This window comes from Ostrinia nubilalis, chromosome 6, assembly GCF_963855985.1.
Source record: "Ostrinia nubilalis chromosome 6, ilOstNubi1.1, whole genome shotgun sequence".
Classification (NCBI taxonomy): Eukaryota; Metazoa; Arthropoda; class Insecta; order Lepidoptera; family Crambidae; genus Ostrinia; species Ostrinia nubilalis.
Window position 1 is genome coordinate 11,188,096 of NC_087093.1, and position 18,392 is coordinate 11,206,487.

General features: G+C 37.4%; 3 protein-coding genes across 3 annotated transcripts in view; 2 read left to right on the top strand and 1 right to left on the bottom strand.

The window, feature by feature from the left end:
• The window catches only part of LOC135072622 (transmembrane protein 62-like), a 229,583-nt gene that overhangs the window by 202,818 nt on the left and 8,373 nt on the right, over nt 1–18,392 (top strand). The gene's annotated exons all lie outside the window — the stretch shown is intronic.
• Nucleotides 411–3,311, top strand: LOC135072624 (4F2 cell-surface antigen heavy chain-like). The gene is made up of 3 exons (XM_063966625.1): nt 411–835; nt 999–1,138; nt 1,227–3,311. Exons 1-3 carry the CDS (start codon nt 622–624, stop codon nt 2,709–2,711), a joined length of 1,839 nt encoding a protein of 612 aa, XP_063822695.1. The 5' UTR covers nt 411–621; the 3' UTR covers nt 2,712–3,311.
• On the bottom strand, nt 6,501–18,205 carry LOC135072616 (protein expanded). Its single transcript, XM_063966613.1, has 4 exons — nt 18,068–18,205; nt 11,181–11,432; nt 10,440–10,519; nt 6,501–10,337 (listed from the first exon to the last, which is right to left on the bottom strand). The coding sequence occupies exons 2-4, from the start codon at nt 11,401–11,403 to the stop codon at nt 6,852–6,854; spliced, it is 3,789 nt and encodes a 1,262-aa protein (XP_063822683.1). The 5' UTR covers nt 11,404–11,432; nt 18,068–18,205; the 3' UTR covers nt 6,501–6,851.

Genomic DNA, 18,392 nt, shown 5'->3' on the forward strand with positions numbered 1-18,392 from the left:
AATTTTTTTCTCAAAAACCAAGTAAAATGAGTACACGTTAGTTTCACTCTTGTGATTGAAACATAAGACGCTATCGCCTCATGGCATTAACTTAATCATGTCCGATTTTGAGGGTTTCTAAAACACTGTGCAACGTCAACAATTTCTTTTCTTTTTTTTACATGACTATTGACTAGAGACGTACCTATATAATATTGTCGGCGGTGATACGATATCATTATTTGATACGATCGATCATATCGATTTAATAGTTAGATTTTTAATTGATCCATTTTCTTGTTCTTCTTTTTAGATGTTGGCAATACACGTCGAGGCAGACTTGAATTGATCCATTCCAAAAAACCCAGAAAAATAAAAACCAAAGACTTGGCTGTATAGCATAGTACCTTTTCCTGCAAAGGGATAGAACCAAAAAAAAAACTGCTGTCACTGTCACTGTCACAAATTCCTTGGTCGCACTTTTCGTGACTTTTGTTGGAAGTTGAAAAATGATCCCAAAATAGATTAACCCTGTATTTTATCCAGTGCCCATAATTATTTAACATTGCAGTTAAACTTAGGCAGTAAGGTTAAAAGTGAATACAGTCGTGGCATCATACTTTAGACAAATTTTCTATTACAATGAATGAACTTCCGGAAAACAGTAGTAATGAGCCTGGAGATGTTGAAACTTTGGATTACTTACGAGGAGTTAAATCTTCAACGTGTTTGCTTCTGCCCACTACCCCAAGTCCGACTCCACTGGATTTTAAACATCCTCTATCTGAAGAAATGGGGGAGCGACCATTCCTAACCATCAACGACGATGCAAATATGGCGAACTCGCAAAATTCTGGTAAGTATCCAAAAACACTTCATGTACATGTGTGGCAAGAGATGTGTGCTTAATTTCGAGCCAGTAGACTATTAAGTTTTGTTTAAACAAATAATAAATTATTTACTGTAAAATACAAAATTCTGGTTTAATCAACATTAATGTAGTCATATTTTACTTTCAGATGCTTCTGCAGGTGATTCTAGTTCTTCCGCCGACTCTAATTCTGTTGTCCAAGATCCTGTCAGTGCACAACTGATAAACAATATAAGCATGTTGGATTATCAAACTTTAAGCAAAAATGGAGATCTTATTTTGGGACCTGTAAGCTATAACTTTAATGATTATCTTAAATGCATATTTTATTATTTGGCAAGATAATTTAAAAATACTTTGATTTCTATTGTTTCAGACTGAAGATAGCAAATTGAATGGAAATGTGAATGTAAACAACAGAAAGTTACCTGATTTTGTCAACTGGAATTGGAGAGTAATTAGGAAAGTCTTGTTATGGGTTGTTCTGTCAGGACTTGTGGCCTGCCTTGGTGCAATCATTGCAATGGTCGTAACCATCCCTAAGGAATGCAATCCTGATCTACCCTGGTACCACGGCAAAGTATTTTATGAAGTATTTCCTGCCAGTTTCAAAGACTCCAACGATGATGGAACTGGAGACTTGAAAGGTCTGGTTAAAAAACTGGATTACATTCAGAGCCTAGGTGTTACAGCAATTCGCCTCAATTATATATTTACTGCTGATAATTACCCAGTACAATACTATAATATAACTTCCTCTGTGCAGCTTGCAAGAAGTGTTGGCACACATAAAGATTTTGAAGACCTAGTTGAAGCAGTCCATAAACGAAATATGTATTTGATTCTTGACCTTCCAGTCAATTCACTGGTCCCCACTAGCTCATTAAACAATCATTCAATTGATAGGAATTTAGATGAAACATCTCAGGCGCTTGCTTTCTGGGCATTAAATAAAACTGTTGATGGTTTTTATTTAAAAGACCTTGAGAACTATGTTGATGACACAAATTTTGGAAAATCCTTGCAGTTCTGGAAGTTTGTTATAGGTTCTGAGAAAATACTTATTGCTAGTGAAAAAGCTTATTCAAAAGCTAAAGATGAATCTCTCAAAGTTATGATGTCCAGAATTGATTTAATTGATGTTCATTTAAATATGAATGATGGCATTAATAAATTAAAAAATAGAATTGAAAATGTGGTAACTGGAACCCTCTGGGCAAAGCCTCATTATCCCTGGGTCCATTGGAACATTGGAGATATTGGAAGTGAGAGGATTTCCACCAAACATCTGAACAATACTTTGGCTCTGATTGCTCTTGAATTGGTTTTACCTGGAACTATCAGTATATTTTATGGAGATGAAATAGGCCTAACAGGGCTGTCTAATGAGACAGTTGAAGTAGATTTTCATGAACATAAAGATGTTCACAATCTAGTGCCAATGAAGTTTCCTAATAATGAGAAATCTGATAATAGTGTAGTTTTGCCATGGAATTCAGAATCTTCTTCCACACCTAAGTATCATTTCTTGGATGTAATCAAAACTTTTATGGAAGTGAGACTGAACACTCCAACAATATATTTAAGGGCTATTTACAAAGATGGTTTTAACCTTAAAAATATGGATATACGGAAAACTGATGAGAATTTAGTGGTCATTGAGCGTTGGTACCCTCGTAGAAATACTTGTGTTTTTGTTGGTAACCTTGGAAACTTTCCCATAACAACTGATTTGTCTACCATGTTTTATGGTGGTATGGTAGTTGCTGGTACCAATGCATCTCTGATTGGTCAAGTGTTGTATTTTGATCAGGTTACTTTTCCACCCAATTCAGCTTTCATATTAAAATTGGATAAGTAAAAAACTTACACTTTAAAAATTGAATCTCGTTTCTTAATCAGTATTGACTTGATCTTTTATCCAGTTACTTTTGTGCATAAATGTTGTTACTTAAATAGAAAATAATGTGCTTAATTATGCGAGTTTTTAGTTTGAATCCTACTAGGTATATAGAGAAAAAATGTACCTAATTGTTATAAAAAATCCCTGTTTTGTTTATGCTATTAACTTTATAGCATATATTTACCAAGTATTATTTAATTAGATTTTTTTAATTCCTAGTATATTTTTAATAGCCAATGACTGTTATTGTTATTTAAATCATCTCAATTTTGTTAATAAGAGTTACCAACTATTGTAATGTTGAATACCAAAGTATATGTTTATTTATGTATTTTAGATATTTCAGTAGATCTGTGTGTCATGTAGTGTAGACAATGTCCTATTTTATACCAAAGATATTATTATGGGCTTAAGAATTGAAATAGTCAAAACAATTAAAATTCATATATTTACAAAAATATACATTTGTACACATTGGAAACAAATAATTATGTACTTAGTATGTATGACATTATTATGTACACATAGTGAAAATGTATTAATAAATAGTTGTTGATATTTGCTTTTATCATTTAATTACTTAGTGTTAATGACAATAATTAGTGCCAATGACATGACTCCAAAGTTTAGAACTTTCAGACATTTTTTTAAACTTACATAAACATAATCTTAACAGGCAAAAAATGTGGAGTACATTTTTTTTTATAAAAGATAGAGTTTTTATGCATTAACACATTAAAATGAAATGTTTAAATAATTATCGAAAATGTGATGGTTTTATACCTAACAATTTACTTGAGACTAAGTGTAAATTACCAAGTTGAAAAGAAAATGATGATAATGTATGTTGATCCTTTTCCCACACTTTGGTCAAATGCCATGATTTGTTTAAACTTGTTAATTTACTTATAGTGATCCATACATTAATATAAATTGAAGTCTTTGCTGTATTTCACTCATTTGTCTGTATAGGCACAGTTATTTAATAGTTACGTATAGTTTATAAACTACTGTATCGATTTTGATGTGTTTTCTCTAATATCTCACTGAAAAGCGAGGAACTTGATTTTTACTTAAAGTTAATCTAAAATAACAATGACAAAAGTAAAACCAAATAGTTAATGTAGTTATTCAGTCTTAATAAGGAATGTCGTGCATATTTTTAATTTCACTATTATTAAAATAACGTATTTAGGTACCATTTAGCCATTTCCAATAATTATAATGAATAATGCTGATCATCAATAGTTCTATTGATGATTGTGTACAAGAAGTTGAAGTTTTTAACGACCGTATTCAACTATGAGGTCTTACAGTGAGTGTGAACGCACAGGGTGACATACGAACCAATCACAGAGCTCTATTCAACGCTGTGCGTTCGATTTGCTGCTTCACTTAAGCAAGAATTGTGAATACGGGTGTAAGACAACAGCACATCAAGCTAAAACGGTCGTATTATGTGCTATTATTTTACAAAAAATATTTAGTCTGATGTGCTGCTGATGTCTTTCATGTCTTAGTAAATAGGTACATACTCAAAAAATGTGTTCATTTAGAAATGACCAAACATGCAAATTGTTTGCTTTAGTGATAGAGAATGTGTTATTTTAATCTCATACTTATCTTTTGGGATTCAGATATGTAATATTTGTATTATATTACCATTATGTTATGTAATTTAAACTGTTTGGCTTTTTCTAAATGTCATTATACCCGTCTGTTTTCTCATAGCATGAGCAAAGTATTGGCAGATCATAGTTATGAGATTTTAGTAAGTTTTAATGAGTCAAGTTTGCTCATCTATTTTGAAAAAAAGCTACATATTTTGTATACAGGGTGTCCCGTAATGTAACGTCAAGCCGGAACTGGGTGTTGAGGCAAGTTGTGCTGGTTATCAGAAAAATATAAAAAAAAATCTATGTGGCATATTTTCAAAATAATAGGCATTTAAAAAAAATCTAAAAATTCTACTCCAGGTGACGGTCCTTTTACTCGTGTTGCCACAAATCTTCACTTTTTCCAAAAAATTTTTTTTGTTATGTAACCCTGAATAATGCTTCCCTAAATTGTTATCAAAATTACAAAACCAGCTGCTCCAGCTTGGATGAAAAAAATACATTATTCCCAAAAAAAATTTCAAAATAAAAATTTTGCCTAGTTTAAACTGACTGTACTGAAAAAAAAATGTACTACGCGAGTGTGGCAAGTGACGTCATAATTTGGCGCATTTAGTAAGGATTCCAAAATGGTATAACACTTGGTAAATTTTTGCTGTAATTTTCGACAATTTTTGGTTTTTTGGAAATAGTCCCGTTTTTAACTTTATCTACCTTGGTTAAAAAATATTATTCTAATATGCCCAAAATTCAAGTTTCTGTGACTGACTACCGTACAGTCAGTCACAGAAACTTTTGTCACCATGACAGTAATTAGTAGTTGACATACTGTGACAAAAGTCACCCGTGCGCGCGCGCCTTTACTACCTGCTCTGCCTGCACTTGTACTTGGTAACAGGGATAATAAGGATATGAAGTTTCGGTTATGGATACGGTTACGGATATTAGAATAACATTATACCGGTTTCGGTTACGGTTACGGATATTAGAATAATATTATACCGGTTTCGGTTACGGTCACGGATATGAAATCATTTCAGATTATCCGAAAGTTGCGGATAATTTCCGTTACGGAATTATTAGAATTTCAAAAATGTAGGTATAATACAAATAGCAAGATGCTGCGTGAGCGTGACCCACATAGCTACTTTATGTACAAACTAAGACGACACCTATGTATGATAAAGGTAAAACAGGCTGGCATATTAGATGGTGCCAGCGAATGCCAGACAAGTTGGTAACAAATATTAAGATTTAAGGTACAATTCCAAGACGGGCCGCAGACCGCAAACTGCAACCGCAAACTGCAAAACTATGAAATCGGCAGCGCGGCATTGCAGCTGCGGCGTGTATACTGCAGATTTCATAGAGTTTTGCAGTTTGGAATTGTACCCTTAGACTCCGCCTTTATCCGAAACTATCCGTAACTTTTGAATCAGTTTCGGTTACGGTTATGGATATTTTTTTATTTCGGATATCCGATAGTTTCGGTTACGGTTACGGATATCCATAACATCCCTGCTTGGTAAGATGGCCCTTTCCGTCCCGCTCATACCTTTTAAAATGGCTTCTCCACCTCACTTAAGCCAGAAACTTGAATTTTGGGCACATGAGAATAATATTTTTAACCAAGGTAGATAAAGTTAAAAACGGGATTATTTCCAATAAACAAAAATTGTCGACAATTACAGCAAGATTTTACAAAGTGTTATAACATTTTGGAATCCTTACTAAATGCGCCAAATTATGACGTCACTTGCCACACTCGCGTAGTACAATTTTTTTTCAGTACAGTCAGTTTAAACTAGGCAAAATTTTTATTTTGATATTTTTTTTGGGAATAATGTATTTTTTTCATCCAAGTTGGAGCAGCTGGTTTTGTAATTTTGATAACAATTTAGAGACGCATTATTCAGGGTTACATAATAAAAAAAAAATTTGGAAAATGTGAAGATTTGTGGCAACACGAGTAAAAAGACCGTCACCGGGAGTAGAATTTTTTGATTTTTTTTAAATGCCTATTTTTTTGACAAAATGCCACATAGATTTTTTTTTATATTTTTCTGATAACCAGCATAACTTGCCTCAATACCCAGTTCCGGCTTGACGTTACATTACGGGACACCCTGTATAAGTATATATGTATTAACGAATTGTGACTTTAAAAATGTTGAAGTAAAGTTGAGTCCGTGAGAAACTCCTTAGCCTAACATGTTAAAAATGTTTTAGTATCTAAAATACACCAATTTTTACACAATCGCATGTACATTTCCATAATAAGTACCTACGTGCGTATCATGTCTTGTACTGTTTTAGTTTTAGTAAGGGTTTATCATTGATTTAAATTTAGTAAAAGCTCAAAAGTATTAGGCGTCTATTGTATTTCAGTCTTTTATTTTTATACATTGTAAATTCGGTGGATAAAAGCTCATAGCACTGGAAGGATTCACAAGTATGTGCTGTTATTTATTTTTTCGTGATGTCATGAACTAGATTGTGTTTTCTTACTTTTAATTACACTTGGATGCATTACATAGGTATTAGACATAGCTCTAGGTGTGTGATTTTCAGAACTTGGTAAAGCTGGAAGTTTATCCGTAGGATTTCTAACTAATATCTTTTTTTGAGAACTAGCGGTAGTTCTTTTATCGACACTCTCCTGTTTCTTACGATCTAAACTGTCGGTGGTGTTTTGAACGGTCTTGGCACACTTACGTTCACTTTCACAGTCACTACCTGTCTGTTTACTTAACTTTGGAGCACCAAACGCTTTAGTTTGTTTTAACAGCGATCGATCGTTACACAATGCTGCTATGAGGGGCAAGTCGAGATTCTTGCTTTTTTCTCGAAGGGTTTTGATGTCCAAATCACACTTTGTGTCTTTTGTTTTGCTAACACTGGCATCACTTCTACTAAGAGGAATTTCTTTTAAGTGTGTAGGGAGCTTCTTCTTGTGTTCATACGGAGGAGGTGGAGGCGGAGGCATGCGTCTCATTTTGACCGGGGGTGGCTCTCTCGGATTTAGTATATTCTCGTCAGATTTAGCTCTCGAGAAACTTGGGAAATCAGCTATGCGTGTTGGTAATGGAGGTCTTTCAAGATTTATAGAATGATTGCTCAGTGAAGTTCTGCTTGTCAAAGAATACCAGCTTGTACGTGCTCCTGGGAGTTGTACATAAGAGTCTGAAAGATTCTGTATTGATCCATACATGGACGATGCCGATAGTGATGTAGATAGGTATGGCGTACTTCTATATTGCAGGCTTGTTTTGTGCATGTTAGACACGCGTGTTTCCGTTAATTTGTGATCCAGGTAATTTTGTTGTGATATCGCTGGATCTTGCATGGGATAATAGACGTAATCAACGTCACTGTACAACTGTTGGTGGAACATAGGATTGTGTGGTGGCGGCGGAGGCGGTAATCTTGCGGCCGGGGGTGGAGGAGGCAGTCTCGTTCTGCGAGGTGGTGGTGGCGGTGGCGGCAATTTCATCATAGCCACAAGAACATTAGAATCTACGCCATGTGGCTCTCTTGACGGAGAGAGATTATTGATTCCTTGAGCCAGTTTTGACCTTTCAGCTCTGCGGCTAGAAGCTTGATGACGTTTTGACTTTTGAAACCTATGTTCCAGTACCATTGGACTTGCAAACGTTCTTTCACTTGATGTGTTAACTTCACCTGCTTCAGCTTTAAGAATTGTGATCATTGGTTTTGAAGTTACTACCCGAGCTGCAACTTCTTCTTTTTCTGCTTGTCTTATTGATAAAGCTGATGATGACGATGATGTTCCTGGATAAGCAGGCGGTGCTTTAACGGGACTCTGTGCGTATGATGATAACGTTTTATGATTGTATTCGTAAGGAGGTGGAGGTTTGTCTGGGAAGGCAGTTCGAACCGGTGCTGCGGTATTATCAATGTCTAAAATATTTGGCAGAGACATATTAAGGAGTTTCCGACTATCAGTTCTGGTCGGAGGTGTGGGAGGACGATCGAAAAACATATTATTAGGATAGTTGTCATCCGAAGGGGCAGTATCTTCGTGTCCTTGGATATAACTATCTCCGCTAAACGGTAGTGGTAATCTGACGTAATCAGATACCGAATCAAGAGTGTCGCTTACGGACTGACTCTTTGGATATACTCCTCGGCCGACAATCAGGTCGCTTAGTTCACTAGCTGTGAGAAGATTATGTTTATTATCCGTTGGATCGCTACCGTCCCCATGAAATGAGGTCGCACTTACATTGGAGTTTGTGCGCTCTCTGAAAACGTTTTCATCTTCATTGTGTTTTTGATTTGAGAAATTAGTAGCACCATCAACACAATCAGCATTAGGTAAAGCAGCTTGTAATCTCAATGTGTTTGTTGAATGACTAGATCTTTCGGATTTATTTTTTAAAATAGAAGAAACACTATCAAAGTCAGCTAGATCATTGTCTTTAGATAACTTATAACTATCAAATCTTGGTACACTATAATCTGTTCTACTGTCTTCAGATAATGTATCCATTTTTGATCGCGCTGTAAGTTCCGAACTTCCCATTGTATAAACTCCACTAGTTTCACTTGAAGCAGCCACAGTCACCGGTTGTCCCAAACCATCGTATAATGCTGAAGCTGTGTCTTGGGAGTATTCTACATCTATGCCAACGGTACTGTTGTCACTGAGCATGGAATTTTGTGCCGTGTGACTGTATCCAAGTTCCAAACTACTTGCATTAGACGCTCTGCTCAATGCACTTAGGCCGGCCCTGGCCATTATTACTGTACTGCATGATGATGAACATTGCGATCCAGTACACTTTAATTTATTAGAGACCGGGCTATCACTTTCTGTCATACTTTGATCAGGTAAAGAAGTAGTTTCATCTAATTGATTTGTTGGATTTTGACTGACATCTGCTGAACTATCATCATTTTTACTACTAGTAGAAGTTTCATTCTCATTACTCTTCTTAACTCGACCTTTTGACTTCTGCATTTGTAAAGATGACGTCTTACTTAGTGGTTGGTTTTCTTGGGGCATGTGCCGGATAAAATATGAGTTTGAAAAGTCTAATAAATGAGCAAATGCCAAGCTTTCAGTTGATGGAGCAGGAGGTGAATCAATCATAATTTCTAGTTCGTCTTCAGACTGAACTCTATCGCTTACGATTCCGGACGTTGTATTTGAACTAGTTGAGGATATCACTGATATTCTTTGTTCATTTTTATTACTTGGGTTGTATTGAAAATTTAATGGTTTTGAGTATCCATAACAATTTTTCCGTTCCTCCTCCTCTTTCCTCAAAATTTCGTTTAACTTCGGAGCTATCTTCATCGAAAATTGGTGAGTTTCTTTACATAAGGAAAATAAATATTTACATTTTTCCTCACTTGAAGAATATAATGTGATTTTTCCTTCTTCTGTTCTTATTTCGAACTTTTTTCTGTCGAAACTTAATTTTCCTATAGCACTCCAAATGAAATCTGATAGCGGTCCATTGTCAGGAAGTATTTTTATGCCTTTTGCAGTCACAAGTAGCCATACCGTTCCGGGATCGGATTCTGTTTTTGATTGTTTGAGCCTATAGCGATGCGAGTTGATAGTATCAGGAAGGAGACAGACTTCACGTATGAATCTGGTTTCGGCGTCTATTTTAGAAAGACCCCGATGTTCTCTGTGACACGCACGCATAGCTGAAGCAACCCAATCTCCCGTGAGCGACGTGGGCGCATACTCTTCCACCTTGAAGTAGTCACGGTCTTCGTAGTCTGCTGCATCGCCATACTCGGCTTGCAAAGCTAGACCAGTCAGCAAAAGGAGTATTTCAGCGGGTAGTGTGTCCCGCGATTGCACGTTACTCCTGAGCTGCAGGAAGTAAAGATGACGCCCAATCTCGTCGTGAAGGAGCAGTGGACTTTCAACGTGGAATTGAACCACCAGATGTAATTCCAGAAGTGGCTTCCCATTTGCGTCCAAGCCCTGAAAAAAGAACAGTCAAAAGTAAATTAATGCACATGGTGATCCAATACAACAAATTAAAAATTTACTGATACAGATTTGGAAGAAATTAGATAAACTTACATGTGTATGAGATGATCTCCAACTCTTTGGCGCATATTTTGATAGTTTGCTTTCTAAATCAACGAATAAATATTCTCCATCTGAAAGGAAAAAAACAACAACTGTAAAATTGTTCACTAAAATTATATGAATAGAGATAAGTTGTGTGTTTTGTGTTTAGAATGTGGTATAATTAACGACTAGCTGATAACGCGGTCCAAGGATAGCGCGTTTTGTTATTTGCATGCATGACGCACGGGATGTACTTATTGCATTGTGTATTTGTGTGAGGTACCTAGATGTTGATTCGCACATAACGTGACGACTGACGATTAGAACCATTATTATCTAGCTGACAGATTTGGTTTGCTTTACACATAGCGAGTACCATCAGGTTCTAGTCCAAATAGCAAATCCAAAATCATTTAGTATAGGTACTAATAAAATTGATCCGAATAAAAGATGAAGAGACGCATTTTATAAACGTTCCAAACATAATAATAGAAGATTGCAAAAGACTATTCGATTTTTAGATTACCTAATGGATAAGTTACGACCATCAAGGCAGTGGTAGGTACCATACAATCAAGGTAATACAGAAGATCGTCAAAAAACACTTGCAGCGTAAGAAGATCAAAGAAATGACAGACTTTGTTTAGAAATAGAAGAGACTAACTACCGAGGGGATCACAAGAAATAGAAGCAATTCAACTGTGATAGAATTGAAATTTGGAGCAGATGCATAATTTAGATGAAACTTACTTTGCAGTACAGCCAATCCGAAGAGATCCATGTCGATCATGCCTTGTAGTTGCGCGTGCGCATTGGCCTGTGATTTGAGCTCCTTCACCCTCGCCTTGGCTTCCACGACGAAGTGCAGCGGCTGAGGCTGGCCGGGCATGCGCAGCGCGAGCAGGCGTGCGCCGGCGCCGAGCGCACGCGTCTCTCCGCCCAGCGGCCCGCGAACCGAACACAGAGCACGCATGTCGCATCTCGATACCACTGTTACTCGCTCTGGAACAATTCAATTTATTTTGTCAGTTTGGTGTTGGTAATACCTAATTAATAATGGTTAATATCAGGTTTTGTTCCCTAGTCGATGAAGCACCTGATGTCGTGCCCTGAGTGCCCAAGCAACTGCACTCAGGAGGATTTGATGAGTGCTACTGACAACGCCACTCTTGTGGCGGAGTTTTGGGCTGACGCTGTGTAGGTTTGTTGTCGACACGAAAAGAAGAAGAAGAGGAATAATGGTTAAAATATTTGACGTACTAGTTTAGTCGTTATTCTGCAAACCAGTTAGGTAACTAATTTAGGTGCAATGAGCTAAGGACAAGAATGGATATAACGAGGAAAAAATAACAAGCAATAGGTACATAAAAGAAAAACAAAAATTTAAAGAAATAGATTAGTTAGAGTAAAAGTATTGTCTATCTCTAGCTAGAGTTTAGTGTTTAAGCCTAGTGTACGGACAAAAAATATTTAATGCGTTTGAGTTTTTAAAGTTATTGGTACTACTATGCACTTCGGCATTACGATGTAAGCTACGAAATGAGGTTCGAAAGGTTATAAACCTTCATCTCTCACATTCCTATCCACGTTTCAATATCATTTAAGCAACTTCCCATTCTGGAACTCATTCCATTTCTGAAATGGTATTCTTTCTCTCAATGTGATTGATCTTTCTTTTGATAGAGTTTTGCATTATTGTTAAATTCTGTATCGAAATGGTTATCTCAATGTAATTCTTTAGAAAGAGTTTTGGTCTTGATTTGAGGAGTCTGTTCTACAAATTCAATTCAAAATTTGTAATAACTTTGATGGCTCAACAGCCATCATCCAAGACAATTTTTGGGTGAGTTTAGCTCCTCATCCTCATCTAGGTAATAAACTGGTGCGATAGTTACATTAATTTTTTCTTTAAAATCTTTGTTAATGAAAAATTCATCAAATTCGTTCTATCCTAAGTGTTTCTATAAAAAATCTTCTCTAAATGTAGGTTCATCATCGCAAGAATATTTGGAGTTACATCCGCTCTGCGCTGTATTAACTATAGCATCCACAACATTATATTCTTCCTATTGCCGGGCGGCTGCGGCTGCATTCCCAAGAATGTCGGATCTGCGCCATCTGTGCATTCCATTAACGTTTTTTGTACACAATCGCCTTTTTGCTACCTGCTGCCTTGCTCACATTGTTGGCTATATTTACACGTTTAGGCACTTTACTTGTTTTGTACTGCCTTTGGATTATGATGATTGATAAACGTATTAATGTGAGAAATTTTATACTACAACTAAGAAAGTCTTAAGTAGGTAGGTAAGGTAGATAAAGAAACGATTTCAAACCATGGTTCATTACATTGGTTGGCCAAATGAGCAGCGCACGAATATTTCCAATGGCAAGATAGGTAGGCACCTATTATAAAACGTTTATTGGAATGTAGAACCACGAGATCAGGTTCTAAAAAACTAGACGCGAATAAATTTCATCCCATCCGGTACCTCTGCGGCTCTTCAGCTCTTGATAGCCATAAGAACAAGTTTTTTGTTTTAGTAAATGCGCGATAGTTTGTGATGGCGGTCAGGCAGCGGGGCGGGGGCAGACCGGTCGGCGCGGGCGCAACGCGCGGGCCGCGGGGAGGGGGGAGGGGGCGCTACGTAAGCGCGGTAGCCGCGGACGGCGACGCGAGGAATGCGGACGACCTTCACATGCCGAGCGCCCCTCCCCCGACGCCGGCCGCATCTTGCGTCCTCGCATACCTAAAGGCCGACGTTGCCTCCACTTCGACATCTCGCCACCACGTTTGACACTTATCAATTGTCAAGATGATAAGGGTCAAAATCTTGAACAGGGTCACGTTTTGAGGTAACTGGTTTAAACGCGGATTACATAAATGTGTCCAAGTTCAAAGGATCTAGAGTCAGTAGGTAAGCTGTAACAGCTATTAACGACACTGAACAGAGTGATGCGGCAGGTACAAAAGACACTTAACTTCTGTGATATTCTATTTATTGAGAAGATAATTTACAACCATGTGCACACACTTGAATGGTAGGAAAAAGAGACCAATGAGAGGGGCCATAGAGCATACAACGCTTCTGGGTTGCCAGATATCGTTATTACATTTTTACCAACACTATGAGGACCCGCTGAGGAAGTGCTTATCGTCAATCAGTTTGCTGACCATACATTTAGCTATTTTTAGTTTTTTACCCAATTTAGGGCATAGGCACAAATATTAGAGTTACAAAAAGCTAGATGGTCTGCTCTATCAATTATTATGGTACATTTATCGAACTACCCAGTTTTTCATTTACAACTTAACCAAGTGGTTAGGTAACTACCTAAATCCAAAATTTTATTCAAACAGATACATAGATGACACAAATAAACCTCGAATAATTTATCGTAGGTGGAACCATGAATGAGCTCTACGTTACGACAACTTGTTAACTATCGCGAAATTCCGGTCACAAAATTTACAGCAAGCAACGCAGCTCAAAACTGGAAACAATTTCAAGCACAGATTGCGGTTTTGAATGTCAATATTCCGAAGAGCTTTGAACGTTGATTTTTAATACGGATTTTAGTGATATGTTCAAATTCTTAGATATCCAAAGTGGTCTATAACGACCCCCGGGGGTCGATAGCGATCTACATGCGGTTTATGTAAAGTGACAATTAAATTGGGGTCTTTGGGATGGAGTTAGAGAAAAATAAAACAACATAAACAGATATTAGAACAAAGGTGAGTAAAGTCAATGAGGTTGATGAGTCTGGGAGGGAGCTTTGCTCTATTGATCAGTAAGTTGGGATAAACAATGTGACAAAGCTAGTCTCTATTAAACTTAAGATGATTTTGATATCTATGAACATTATGACATTTTTTTATGAAGACAAACATACAAACGTCGTATAAAAAAATGTAGAGCAAGAGCCACACAACACATCATGCCCTAGTCTCATTAAAATAAGATAATAAAATTCTCATAATCAGTCGGAACTGGAAAGTGCTGGTAGACTAAAATTATTACGTGAAGACTAACGCTCGTATTCACAAACGATACTTGCTTAAGTGAAGCAGCAAATCGACGCACAGCGTTGAATAGAGCTCTGTGATTGGTTCGTGTGTCACCCTGTGCGTCTACACGCACTGTGAAACCTAATAGTAATGTTTGTGAATACGGGCGTAAAACTTTGAAATCATTAACATAGCATAATTCCTTTCCTCCGGGTCCTTGTAATGATATTTGAAGTTAAAACAGTTTTACCTATTTCCTATTTCACTGATTTTGAAAAGACCATGGTATCTGTACCGTTTTGAATGATTTATAAGCTTTTAAGTCCGTTTCCTTTGACTGCAAAGATTAGCAAAGATAAGTGCTGTTAGGTTTTTCAAACGGGTTTATAGAGCGCTCCATTTCTAAGCAATTGATTTTTACCATAGTATGTTAGGTTAGCCTTAATTGAGTAAAGGTGTATAAGGTATTTCTGTTGTCTATTCTTATAACTCTTCAGTTTTAATATGGTGCTCTCTTGATTTCTTAATAGCTAAGGTAGAAGGGATTTTTAGTTTATTTTGTAAAGATGTAGGTACCTTTCTTTCTTATTCATGAGGTATATAAATCCTCGATTTGCCTCTGGTAAATTAGAGAATTCATGGTCATGCTGATGATACAAGGCATAAAATGAGTAAATAAGCTCCCATCCAGTAGTTATTTTAGTGTCGAGATCTGATCCGATAAGCTGATTTGTTTTCCATCTTGCCTCATTAAGCACATTGTTTTGGTTTTGCAACTCAAAGGCTAGTAAAAGTAGTCCATTTGAATTTTAATAACAAATCAAGGATGGATCTACCTAAATTAATGTGCCTTTTGCTTCATTCAGAATTATTTGTATCTCTATTTTTTATGTTTTGGTAGCAGTTGGTAGAGCACTGTCTTCATATTGTGGTGATTCGTGAATTTATGCGATATTCGAATCAAAACAACTACTTAAATTCCTTAAATAATCATATTGTCACAACATAGAAAAGAAGCAACTAACTTTTTACGTTATTTATTTGACCAAAACTAGTAAATGATACTAATGCAAGGCTTGTTAGTTACCATGGACTTTTTGCGTAAGATTTGAGTAGGTAATTGTATTAAATTAGGTATATTTTACAGTCAATTTAGCTAATTGACGTCATCGTTGGGTTTCTTTGCTAATGGACAGCATAATAGTATATCCAGTTCAGAGTCAATAGTTACCTGCTTCCTTTAGCTAGTAGAGAATGCCGATTTTGAAATGAATATAGAGTTTTCTTCGAAGGCTCATGATTTTGAACTTGGCCTGACAGATTCTTATCGTCAAAGGTCTCTAGGTAGTTATCTTATTGTTAATCTGATATTGTAGTCACTTTTTAAAAGCATAAAAAACACGAATTTTACTTATCATTCCAACCAGTCTAGACTTCTAAAGCTCACGATCAGTAAAAGGATTTATAACTTATCACTAATCAATCTAGTTTTTAAGCCAATTCTAATCTTTGCCGTCTCCATTCAACCTAAGGGATTTGGAATAGGTAATTTGTTTTAATCACAACGAGAAAGCTCTTGGCCTGCATCTCACTTTACGGAAAATGATGATCGGGCCGAACTTAGAAGCGAGTTTCATTCGCAATCCTCAATCACAGAGGAACTGGCTATCTGACCTCCAACTGCCGGAACACAACGATGCTGTAACATTGTTGTTATGGCGACAGACTTAGGGAAGATGGTGGTAGCTAGCCAGGCAGATTTAGAACAAGCCATATCTTTCTTATTGCTATAAGAAACATATCAATCTAAAAAATTCTTAAAATATTCTTTATCTTTGAAATGTTTGTGCCTACCATGGAAAGCGTCTGTTAGGGATTATCGACGATCGATGTGTATAATAATCTGTTAATTCAATAGCTTCCTTCCTATTTCCTATTTATATCTGACAAATTCTTTTGTGAGAAATTTCGACATCCGCCGACGTTAAATGAAACAGGAAGCTTTAATTAAGGGGATGTAATAATTTTTTTAAGCGTTAGGAACTTGTTACTGGCAACATACTTAACTTGAATTTGATACGTCTAACTATTTTGAACTAAACTTTAATGGAAATGGCTAAATCGTATCATTAGTTGCGTATCAGTTTAATTCGTCCAAGGTATCAGTGTACAAGAAATGCGTTAGTCAGGTCAACATTTTGCTGCTGCATGCTCCCGCTTGTCTAGAATGTTTGCTCAATGTTGATTTAGTCGATTTTCTCCTGATGGAAACATTGTTAGAGCAGATGCTGCGAAAACTAGGTATACAAGATATAGAAAAACTTGACTAAATCACCTGTAGCAAATTGAATAAGCTTTATTTGGTTCATAGTAGTCATGTCACTAGGACGCATAGTTTCCGAGGATTAAGCGAAAAACCGAAAAATTGTACCTTTAACCTTTAGTTGTATTTAAGGGAAAAATCCATTAAAAATAGTAGTTAGCTTTTTTTTTCAGTACTGACAGAATTTCGTCTTCCTTCTCACGTGTTTGGTAACGGTAGAGTTAAGGGGAGCGATATTAAAACCAAACAGCCATAGTCTTAATACTACGCTATTGGTAGGTACATTATTTTGATTTCAATAAATAAAATCAGTTTCTGAGTTGAGTTATCCGCAACACAACCGAAACCGCCATTATATAAGTAAATGTGTATCGTAATTTTGGTAATTATACGTTCTCCTCTCCAGTAGCCTGTACGATTCTGGCCTTTATTACTATTTTAGTAAGAGCTTGCTTGGTGAATCTTGAGTACCTAAAGACATCTAACTTTGTATACCTACTTATATTTACTTACTTGGCGTGCTATCAGAGGAATGCGGTCGCTCGCGGACGTAGCTGTTTATTATGTTATGTGAACTCATGTGTTAATGAATCATTTGCTTTATCAATCACTGTGTTCATAGAGGTGTACCTAGTTAAATAGGTGTTGTCTACTTGAATTCCAATAAAGGCTCATTCTTGTGACAAGATGACAGTGTTCTTCCTGACTTCCTAATTCTCTGAATGAACGCTATCTAGCTCTACCTCTAGAAATATAGCCGGATAGCAGGGCCCCGTGTTCCGAGCTCTATCGGACCACTCCAGTGATTAAGTTTTTATTGCATTAGTGATGACAGATGATGGCTTTGATTTGATGGCTTGTTGTTGCCTACGTTCAAGCAACTTCAAAGTATTAATTTCCTGCATTCCTTCTTAATTACGTGTCACTAAGACAAGGCAAGATTTCTGAAGTCATTAAGATGTTATTACCTACATACATTAGAATGTTCATTGTGAAATTGCTTACCCCAACTGTCAGGACTAACCAGTTTTGAATCGATTTAGTGGTTTGTCTTTAAGACTACTGCAATGGTGCCATTAGTTCCCTTCTGGATAAAGTTAGGATGTCTCGGGCAGGCGCGCGCCGCGAGCATGGTGCCTGGTGGCTGCTCTAGAGGAAGGGCGCGCAGGGTCAGCGTCCGCGGCGCGATCCGCGCGGGCGCACGGAATTCGAGCTATGCGTATAAAATGAAAGTGGCCGCATCGTGAAAGCGCGCGCATCCAATGCGCCGTCCATAACGCCGAGGGTGTGCACAGAACTCACCATGAATAGACAAATCCAAGCCGCCGAATGTAAACACAAAATCCGTTGGTAAACCGCATCCATTGGCACTTCACTTCACTGAGGTTGCGCGATCTCGGCGGTGCGGCGGCACTGGCTCTCGCGGCGCACTGAGGCCATGAGCGCGCAAGAACGACTGAGCGGCAGCGCGGGCCGCGGGCGCGTGGGTCGGGCTCGGGCTCGGCGAAGGCACGCGCGGGGCGCGGTGGAATGCGGCAAGATAGTGGCGCGGCGCGGACCGGCCCGGAGCCGCCAGAGCCTCCTTGTGTACTGCGCGCGCGACTCGGCGGCGGCGTCGCGGCCGGAA